The sequence below is a fragment of the Medicago sativa genome, chromosome 1, assembly GCF_051527215.1.
Source record: "Medicago sativa cultivar Bolivia chromosome 1, Bolivia_mono, whole genome shotgun sequence".
NCBI lineage: Eukaryota > Viridiplantae > Streptophyta > Magnoliopsida > Fabales > Fabaceae > Medicago > Medicago sativa.
Window position 1 is genome coordinate 88,292,540 of NC_140749.1, and position 10,456 is coordinate 88,302,995.

Genomic DNA, 10,456 nt, shown 5'->3' on the forward strand with positions numbered 1-10,456 from the left:
AATCATCCAACTAATTGTTTCCTTAAGTACAATCAATATGTCTATTCTCTCTTTAAGCCCACTCTCCTCTCTCTTTCTCATAATTATCCTTTTCACATCTAAACCCCAAGCAGACAACAACGACCAAAAATTCCACTACTTTTGCGACCAAAATAACGATAGAGGTAACTACATAACCGGTGATACCTACCACAACAGCCTCAGAATTGCTCTAATCTCCCTCACTTACAACTCAAAAATTGACTACGGTTTCTACAACACCAACAATGGCCAAAACAATGACAAAGTAAACGTCATTGGAATATGTAGAGGAGACATTAATCCTGATGATTGTCGCAAATGCCTAGTTGGTTCCAGATTCAATCTCACACAAGCATGTCCAAATAAAAAAGAAGCAATTGGATGGTACGAGGATGAGAAATGCATGTTACGTTATTCAGACCGTTCTATATTAGGCCTAAACGAAATTGGACCTGCTTATTTTGCATGGAACTTGAACAATGCAACAATGGCAGATCAATTTAATATCTTGGTAAAACAACTGTTGAATGATTTAAGAAGCAAGGCTATAAATGGTGATTCACATCGTAAGTATGTTGTAGGAACAATGCCGGGTCCTAGTAGTAATCAAATAATATATGGTCTTGTTCAGTGTACACCTGACTTGTCTGGTCCCCAGTGTGATGATTGTTTGCTTCAATCTATTGCTGAAGTTTCAAGATGTTGTAGCAATAGGATTGGTGCTAGAATTGTTAGACCAAAGCTGTAATTTGAGGTTTGAAACTTCATACCAATTCTATCAACCTAAAGCAAAACTGGCTTCACATCTCCCATGATCAACAACACTTTTCTCGAAGGTAATTGTAAGGTGAGAGGATCTCTCTTCATAAACTTTTTTTCAACTTTATCTCTTCTGAATATGTGATTTTTGTTATTACTTATTTCCAATACACTCTCTCATGTCCATGATTATTGGATTTGGTCTTCCAGTAATTTGGTGGGTGATTCAAATGAATAAATTGTGATATTATATTGTGTTTTTATATTTGGTTTAAGTCATTCTTAGTCTTCTAAAATGAATAATGTCATTCTTTATTAATTATGAGTTAAAATTCATTTTGGTACTTCACAATTTTCGTGCAGGTAAATTTAGTCTTGACAAAAATAAAACTTAGCAGACCCTCACAATTTTATACCGGAGACAAATTAGTTTCCATGTTATAGTGAATTAGAGACTAATTTATCGCTGGTATAAAAAATGACAGATACTATTTTGGAGTTTAGGTTTGTCATAAACTAAATTGGTTTGCACGAAAATTATGAAGGACCAAAATGAGTATTCACTCTAATTGTTTTCATCCTATCTTTTCTCAAAATGAGTTAGATCCATAAAAAAATTCAAAATTACTTGGTTTGATATTCACTGTGCTTTATTATCCTCATAATTTTCCATTTAATTAAACATCTCAAAGATATGATTAGTTCTATTTTTTTTTATGCAGATAAAATAAACACATGGAGAACTATTGTTGATACAGTCGTGTTGTTGCTGTTGTTTTGTCGTTGTGTCTTTTGTATAATTATTATATGGGTCTTGTTAACGAGTGCCCTCGGGGCACTCTTTAAGCATACTTTAATAATATCAAAGTTTTCAATTTCCAATGCACTAATTACACAAACTTCTACAAAAATTTACTATTCAAAGTCTTTAACTAGTGCCCCGGAGGCACTAGTTAACATTTCCCTTGTTATATTTGTGTTTGTTTTAGCGTATAAGCACAACTGCGTCATTAGGAGAGTGTTGTATATGGTGCAACAAGTTTATACTTGAGTGGGTAATAATTTGATGTGTAATTTCTCACTTATATAATCAATTACAAACCAAGTAAATTAAGTTGATTTTGAATTTTAAGATAAATGGGCAGTAACTCATTATCTGATTCAACATCATCATCGGTATGTTTTGACTAAATACTTTCATTATATTTTTTTTCAACATTTGTTACAACCTCTTAAGGAGCTAGTATTAAGATTTTTATGTCTCTCACTAAAGTTTCTCTCACCATCAACAGTACTAGCAGCATCAATTGTGCTGAGGCTTTCCACTCCGATTCCAAGTTCCAACCCTTTGATTCTTCAAACATAACATATCTACTTATCTTCTTATCTTTAGGATCATACGACTTATAAGCTTTAGATTCATCATGCATGCAAAGATGAACACACTTGATGTTTTTTGCATCTAGCTTCCTTTTTTGAGCATCTAACACATGAACATATGTCAAACATCCAAAAATTCTAAAATCATGTACAAAGGGTTCCACACCCCCTCCATGCTTTTTTAGGTGTGATGTCTTTAACTGACATGGTAGGACTCCTGTTTAAAACATAAGTGGCCCATTTCATTGCTTCTGGCCAAAACTTATTTGGTATACATTTCTTCCTGGTAGCAAGCTTCTTAAGATATTCATTAGTGATGAGTAAACAGCCGTACCAATTAATTGTATCTAAATTTTTGTTGTTTGAAATCTTTATAAATGAAATACATCTCTTTTACACCCAAAATTCAAATGAAGTTTCGAGTAGATTAATAAGCCAAAGTCAAGTGACAATCAATGAAGTCCAGATACGGCACCAATACGTCGATACGGGAAAATTTCAAAATTCAAGATTACTTGATTTTTTACACAAACTGAGTAGTAAGCTAATTGAACACATTGCAATTCAATTGTATCTCTTTGATAATTTGATTGATGTTTCTCGACAAGGTTGGTTCGTAATTGTGTATACTAAGTTCATAATCTCCTTCAGCAAATTTTCATTCCTTTTTATAGGAGGATTTGAAATACATCCATTGCTGAAGAATCCTTGTCTTCAATGCTTGATTGTTGCCTGCAATTTTTTTGTTGATTACAAATGACAAATCCTTGCATTTAACTTCACTATGAATTCACTTGAATGTTCTTTGTTGCATCGATCACTTTAAAGTACAGAGTATCGCCTTGGTCCAGAAGATCGCTTGATCTTTAGGATTGATCAAGAAATGTATATCCATATATGATGACTTGATTCCATAGAGCGTTGACTTTGGTTTGACCATAGAGCTTTGTCTTGATCTTGTGTTTTTGTCTTTCATAATCCAAAAGGTTGACAACAGTCTAGAACTGCGTGTGTTTTTCTGCAAACATAACAAACATTAAAATATTCAATTGTTCTCAAATACTTTTTTATCATTAAAACATAAAGGCAGTGTTCTTTAACCCATTTCAGTATAACAATGGAGTCCAAGGTAAATATCATTGATAGCATAAAACAAAGATGCATATAGAGACTAGAGTGATTGGGTTCTCTAATTTTTCTCAATGATAACCTTAATGAATTTTATCTTTTTAGAGACTTTATCAAAAAGCATAATTTGTTTTATCTTTGTTTATCGTGATAAAAATCACACTTTAAAAATAATAATTTATTTTATTTGGATGCAATTATATAAAAGAGTTTTTTTTTTTTGTTGCAAAACGACCTCCACCTTTTGACACTTGTTTTTCTCTCTTCTCTAAAAAAAATCCTTTTTTTAGAAGATACCATTAGAGGTCCTTTTTTTGATTGCATGAGAAAAGGAAAAGAAAACAAAAAGAGGAAGACTAAGTCCTTTGAAAGGGCACACCTAAAGCATCACCCAATAAAGTAGATGACAGACACAGTTAAGGTTCATTCAAATTGACAATATCATATGAATATTTGGCTCCCAACTTAGCGAGTATGTTTGCACACGAATTTCTCTCTAGAAGGATATGGTGAATATCAATAGTTCAAATTTTAGCAAAACATATAGTTTCTGATGAGTCCAAGAGATTTGCATAATGATGGAACCGCATAGTGTTTTTCGTCACCAACTGTCTCACATGAAGAGGGTCAAAGTAACACGTAAACTTTCTATAGCTGACTCCCAACACAACTTGATGTAAATTAAGAGAACTTGAATATCAACGTGTAGGATATTAGAAATCCCCACATTGCCAAAAAAACCAAGTTGAAAATGTCCATCATGCTTAGGGATTACACCACCATAAACCTTTTTCTAGATTTGTCAAAGCGCTTCCATCAACATTGAGCATCATGAACCCACTTGGGTTGGTCTAGTGGTGTCGTCTAGGGACCTTAGAGTGTGATCTTTTCTAGGTCTCAAGTTTGATTTTCATAGGTGTTAATTTCAGCGGCTGGTCCATAAAGAGTCAGACGGTAGGATTGAAACCCTCGAATTAGTTGGTTGTTGAATCAGATACCGAGTTTTAAAAAATAAACATTTAAGCAGCATGGTTTCATCCTTACCAACTCACCATCCTTGGTGTAGGAATACGAGGAGCTGAAGGACCAGTCCCAAAAGCTTGATGAGCAAGTTGAAGTTAGGAAAAAAAAATAGCTACAATTGTCGAGTGCATAGTTCGTGGACATTGTCAAAAACTGGTTTGTTTGTTGTGCACCAAATATTCCACATAATCGATTGTTCTAGAATCTCATTATCAATTATCTTTTGTATGAATCACCTTAGCTATGTTTCGTAGATCCACATCCAAGCACATAGAGAGCGGATTCAAGAAACACATCCCTGCCAAACATAAGCAGATATGGGGCATTGAAAAAGTGAATGAAGAATCATTACATCTTCATTTTGACATATAAGGGGACAGTAGGAGGTACATTGACGCCTCTGTGTACCAAAAATGTTTTAGTAGGAGGTACATTGACGCCTCTTAGAGGTCATTTGTTATACCTTTTTTAAAATAAAAATAATCATTTTTAATAGTATTGCATTTGTTTGATACAACATTTAAAAAATATAAAAAAAATATAAAACAACTTCAAATTATAAGATTTCTTCAAAAAAAAAATCAAATTATAAGATGTTAAGAGTAACTTTTAAAAATTGAATTTGGATATAATACAGTTACTGCATAGACGCATTAACCGATTTGCACCATTCGATCTAGAGTGAAAGACCAAGATCTCACACTAAGTGTAACTGTTGAGATTCATGTTGTAATTTAGAATCGTTGCATCACAGATTGATGGCCGAGAATGTTACTGTGGCAAACCGTATGAATTTTCTACATCAACAAATCTAAATCCCTAAAAAGTAAAAATTTTTAGCGAAAATAAGTGTCAAATGGTGAAAGTTGTTTTGTTAGAAAAAATTCCTTGTATCAAACAAACTAAATTATTATTTTTTAAAGAAAGTGATTTTTATAATGCTAAACAAACAGAAGATAGATTCTCATTTTTTAGTAAAATCTCTAAAATATTGAATGTCAAAATCATTTTTTTAATCCGTAACAAAAGAATCATTAACATCTTCTAGAGGGTGTTTGTTATAACTTTTTTATAAAAAAAAAATAACTTTTAAGAGTATTGCATGTGTTTGTCCTCGTGAGTTAACTCAGTTAGTATGAACAATGCATAATATATGCAAGACCCAGGTTTCGAACTCTGGGCACCACAAAAAAAAAAGTATTGCATGTGTTTGTTACAACTTTTTAAAAAAATTAAAATCTAAAAAAAATTCTAAAAACAACTTCAAATGAGAAGAGGTTAAGAGTAGCTTCTCAAAAAATAGATTTTTTGAAGAGGAGAGAGAAAATATATTTCAAAATATTGAACTAATTTTGTAACAAAAAAAAAATCCCTTTTTATATAGTTGTAGGCATTGCCACCTCCTTGGAAGCAGAATTCAGCGCTTGCTTGTTTGCCATGGAAAAAGCAGCCGAGTTAAATCTTTGTGATATTTGGATTGAAACAGACTCTTTAAGTGTTGTGAAAGCCTTCAACAATCATGGAGGCGTGACTTGGAGGATGCGTATTTGATGGTTTAATTGCTTGTCTTTTTGCCGGCAGATTTGTTGTTTTTGCACTCATATTCTTAGAGAGGGGAATTTAGTGGTGGATGCCTTAGCAAAGAATTAATGGTCAAAGCCTCGCCCCCTCCTCATCTCAATGGTGGAATCCCCACCATCCTTCATTTTACCTTTACTGTATAGAGATTATTTAGGTTTACCAGTTTCTAGGGTGTATATGAACTAATTGTAAGCGGTTCAGGCAACTCTTGATTTTTTTTTATGCATTCCTAGCTTTACCAAAAAAAAATATTAAGACAAACTTTTTTGAAAAAAAAGTGATTTTTATAACGGTAAACAAACGCAAAATAGATTTTGATTTTTTATAAAATGTCTGTTTGTTACAGATTAAAATCAAAGTGATTTTGACCTTGAAATAATTTAGAGATTATTTTTTAGATATTTTATAATAAAAAAATCAAAATCTATCTTGCTTTTTTTTTAGGGAAAATCTATCTTGCATTTGTTTACCGATATAAAAATCATTTTTTTAAAATAATATATAAAAGAGATTTTTTTTGTTACAAAATTAGTTCAATCTTTTGAAATATATTTTCTCTCTCCTCTCAAAAAAATTATTTTTTGAGAAGCTACTTTTGACAGCTTCTCATTTGAAATTGTTTTTTTAAAAAAAATAGATTCTGATTTTTTTAAAAAGTTGTAACAAATGTGTGCAATACTCTTAAAAGTGATTTTTTTTAAAGTGGTTTATTTTTTTAAAAAAAAACTATAACAAACGGCCTCAAAATCTCTAAAAATTAATCTCTAAATTATTCAAGGTCAAAATCACTTTTATTTTAATCTGTAACTAACGGACACCTAATTTGAAGTTGTTTTCTTTTTTTATTTAGATTATGATTTTTTAAGAAAGTTGTAATTAACTGATGGATGCATTTTTTATTTAGATTATGATTTTTTAAGAAAGTTGTAATTAACTAACGGATGCAATACTGTTAAAAATGATTATTTTTGTAAATAAATAAAAAATCTTAAAAAAAAATAACAAACAACCTTTATACCAAAAAGAGGGTCGGTGCCTTGTGGTAGAAGAAATACAATAAAAAGAGGAGGGAAGAGGAGGGTTGTTGTTGTGATACAAAAAACAAGAGATAAGTATCACGTATCAGAATTATCGAAAATTCGTAGAATTAAGAGGAGCACTACAAACAGAAACCAACACAGTCTGAATCAAAAAATCAAAAGAAAAAAGATGAAGGAGTTCTACAAAGTGAAGAAAAAGACTTTGAAGGAGCCTTCAAAAGCAAAGAAGAAATCTCATGTCACAACTAAACCTAACGGTAACGAATATCATATCTAATACTAACTGATTGTTGTATAGAAAATTATATATTTGTTTGCCGTAAAATAATATCAATGGAAGATTATTCATTGACCTTATAAAATTTGATTAGGTTTTGTTTTTATTCAGATGGTCTTGAATATAGCAAGGAAGAGATGATCTTGCGGGAATTTGACATGAATATGGCGTATGGACCATGCTTAGGAATGACTAGACTAAAACGATATGAACGTGCACAAAAGTGGGGTTTGAAACCTCCACCCAATATTGGGATGCTTTTGAAAGCTTTGAATGTTGATGAAGAGTGCTTGTTGCACGACCGCTTGGGATTCATTGACAAAAATTCTAATAAGTAATATAGTTTAATTAAGAGTATAGTTTACAATTCAACTTCTCACTTTATTATCAATGTTGTACTCTGAATTTTGCCATACTATTGGTCATGTTATTTTCAGTTTGTTCCTTTTATTTATTTATTTATAATCATGTAGAATTATTTGGTTGTTGTTTCATTCATTTTGTTTTAATTAAGTGTTTGTCAAACTATTGGTCATGTGTTTGAACGTTTGAATAATCACACGCTTGGTGGGAGAAACTATCCATTTGGAATCGATGATAATGGAAGAAAAAAATAAACAAATTATTATCATAGTTTAGTGGACAAGAAAATGGATGGTGGATCACTTTCTAATGGTGTGCACTTGTAACTAATTATATCTTTTTACTAAAATTAATTAAGTATTATTAAAGGACAAATTCATTTCTATTGCCAAGAATATAAAATTAGTTTCAACTTTTATGTTATTTTATAAGAGGGTGTTGATTACTTTTGTTTACACAATTATAGTTTTTCTAATACAATTTTTATATTAAATTTGTAGTATATGCAAATTTAATTTTCCTTTAGTTATGTCTTTTAAATTTGGGCACTAATTTGAAGGTATAGAAAACTAATCATCCCAAGTGTTTTATTAATAACTCTCTATTATGCTTTTGAAATCTGATTGCATGTTAATTATCTTCATTTGATACAATTCTTCTTATTCATAAATCAGGATTAGAATCCTCTCTATTTCTTAAAAGAAAGAAATTTGAAGTGTATATTACTTTAATTTTAAAGTAAATAAAGGACTGAAATTTACATATTTTTAAAATGAGAGACATTTATACATCAAAATTATAGTAAACATGTCCATTTATGTTGAAAAATTGAGAGGATCGCAACCTCATAAGTCGCATACTACATGAAATCTATCTTTTGAAAAAGCAATTATGGCAATATATAACATTATTTCAAGCCGGTATTTGTTGTTGCAGAGTTTCAAGCCAGTATTTGTTGTTGCAGAGAAACCACAAAGTTGAACATAACCTTTTATTATAACTTTGTGGATTCATACATTGATTGAGATTAAAACTGTGTTTAAGTTTTATAACACCAAATCCATTATTTCTCATATTGAGTGTAAGTCATTTTTTTCTCTATTACGTATGTTTTTGGTATTTTTTTTCTCTCTCACTTTTAATACCAGAGTGAGAGTCAAAAAGAAATTATTATGGAGTTGGAGTGCTCAAAAAGTAACTTTGGCAGTAGTGTTAGACTTTAGATTATAATTTGTTTTGTTTAAGGAAGATTTAGAGTTTGTTATGAGCGCACATTGACTTGATGGTGCACCGGTTGACCATATATTAATTGGTCTACGTCCATGACATTATGGAGCACTTTGATTGCAAGAATATAAAAATTTAGATAAGTTTGGTTAGAGAAAAAGAAAACCCGTTTTTAAGAAATAAAAACAATAAATTGATTTTCTTCAATAAAAAAAACAATAAAATGGATTTTCTTTTTCAATGGGTTTCTTCACCATGAAGTAATCATTTTTTTTTGAACGAATGAAGTAATCATATTTAAAATGTGTCGATATTAAATATGAATATATTTCTCTTTTTTTTTTTTGACAAATGAATATATTTCTCTTGGTTAGAGTCATGTGTGGATCCAATGTAGGCTTAGTGTAGTTTTAGTCACTCCCCTATAAATAGTCACACCAATTTTTTTCTTGTAAAATTTTAAAAATGAAGGATGTCTAGCAGAACAAGTGAACAATAAAAGAATTTTTTTAAAGTGAACGGACATGTCAACTTTCCCATCATCGTCCTACTTTTTTAGTGGATTATACGGAACATATCAATTTAAGTGTTCGGTTTTAAAAATTCAACCTGTTACGTCTAAAATAGTGAATTAAACAAGATTAACCCAACATACTCAACATGTTTTTTTTTTTGGGTTAATTGCACTTTTGGCCCCCTATCTTTCCAAAACTTGCAGTTACAGCCCCCTAACTAATTTAAATACAAAACAGCCCCCTAAGTATTGAATTTTTGGCAGTTTTGGCCCCCAACGCTGACGTGGCACCCTAAATGAGGTGCCACATGCCATTTTTTTTATTTTTTTTTGGCCTTGGGGGCCAAAACTGCCGAAGATTCAATACTTAGGGGGCTGTTTTGTATTTAAATTAGTTAGGGGGCTGTAACCGCAAGTTTTGGAAAGATAGGGGGCCAAAAGTGCAATTAAGCCTCTTTTTTTTAGGGAATACTCAACATGTTTTGTCATCCTTCTATTAGATCTAGGCTAAAGTGCAACTTTGGCCCCCTATCTTTCAAAAAGTTGCGATTTTGGCCCCCTAACTTTGAAAACTACAATTTTGGCCCCGATGTTTAGGGAAATATGCTCTTTTAACCCCCTAACATAAGGGAAATATGTCTTTTGACCCCTTATCTTTTCAAAATGTTGCGATTATGCCCCCTTATCTTTTCAAAATGGCCCCTTTTTTTGGACACGTGTCGCCTTCTCAGCAGTTTTCAAAGTTAGGGGGCCAAAATTGTAGTTTTCAAAGTTAGGGGGCCAAAATCGCAACTTTTTGAAAGATAAGGGGCCAAAGTTGCACTTTAGCCTTAGATCTAATGTGTGTTGGTTATAAGTGGTTTTTTTTTTATCAACTAGATTAACTTTTTTTTTCTTGTTCAAAAAAAACTAGATTAACTTTTTTTTTTTACCACTACAAACACAATTCAACTTGTATAGGTGGTGTTCCTGTCATTTTTTCAACCTAAACTTAAAGAATATGATCATCTTTATTTAATGGACACTTCAATTTAAAGAGATAGACAAAAAATATAATAATATTATTATACTCATTGTGTCTATTTCTCTCTATCTAACATCTTTTCATTAAATGGAGATGATCTCAAACATAAAATTAACAAT

General features: G+C 31.3%; 1 protein-coding gene and 1 pseudogene across 2 annotated transcripts; both read left to right on the forward strand.

Moving 5' to 3' along the window:
• LOC146958760 (cysteine-rich receptor-like protein kinase 29) lies at positions 1 to 1,662 on the forward strand (annotated as a pseudogene). Its single transcript, XR_015024726.1, has 2 exons — positions 1 to 857; positions 1,503 to 1,662. The product of XR_015024726.1 is annotated as a cysteine-rich receptor-like protein kinase 29 (transcript).
• Positions 1,663 to 6,997: 5,335 nt separating this feature from the next.
• LOC146958761 (uncharacterized) lies at positions 6,998 to 7,703 on the forward strand. The gene is made up of 2 exons (XM_085732650.1): positions 6,998 to 7,189; positions 7,321 to 7,703. Exons 1-2 carry the CDS (start codon positions 7,102 to 7,104, stop codon positions 7,545 to 7,547), a joined length of 315 nt encoding a protein of 104 aa, XP_085588776.1. The 5' UTR covers positions 6,998 to 7,101; the 3' UTR covers positions 7,548 to 7,703.
• Positions 7,704 to 10,456: the final 2,753 nt, after the last annotated feature.

Coding starts and splice junctions, on each gene's coding strand:
- LOC146958761 (XM_085732650.1), top strand. CDS start 7,102: ATGAAGGAGTTCTACAAAGTGAAGAAAAAGACTTTGAAGGAGCCTTCA. Junction 7,190..7,320: donor TGTCACAACTAAACCTAACG/GTAACGAATATC, acceptor GTTTTTATTCAG/ATGGTCTTGAATATAGCAAG.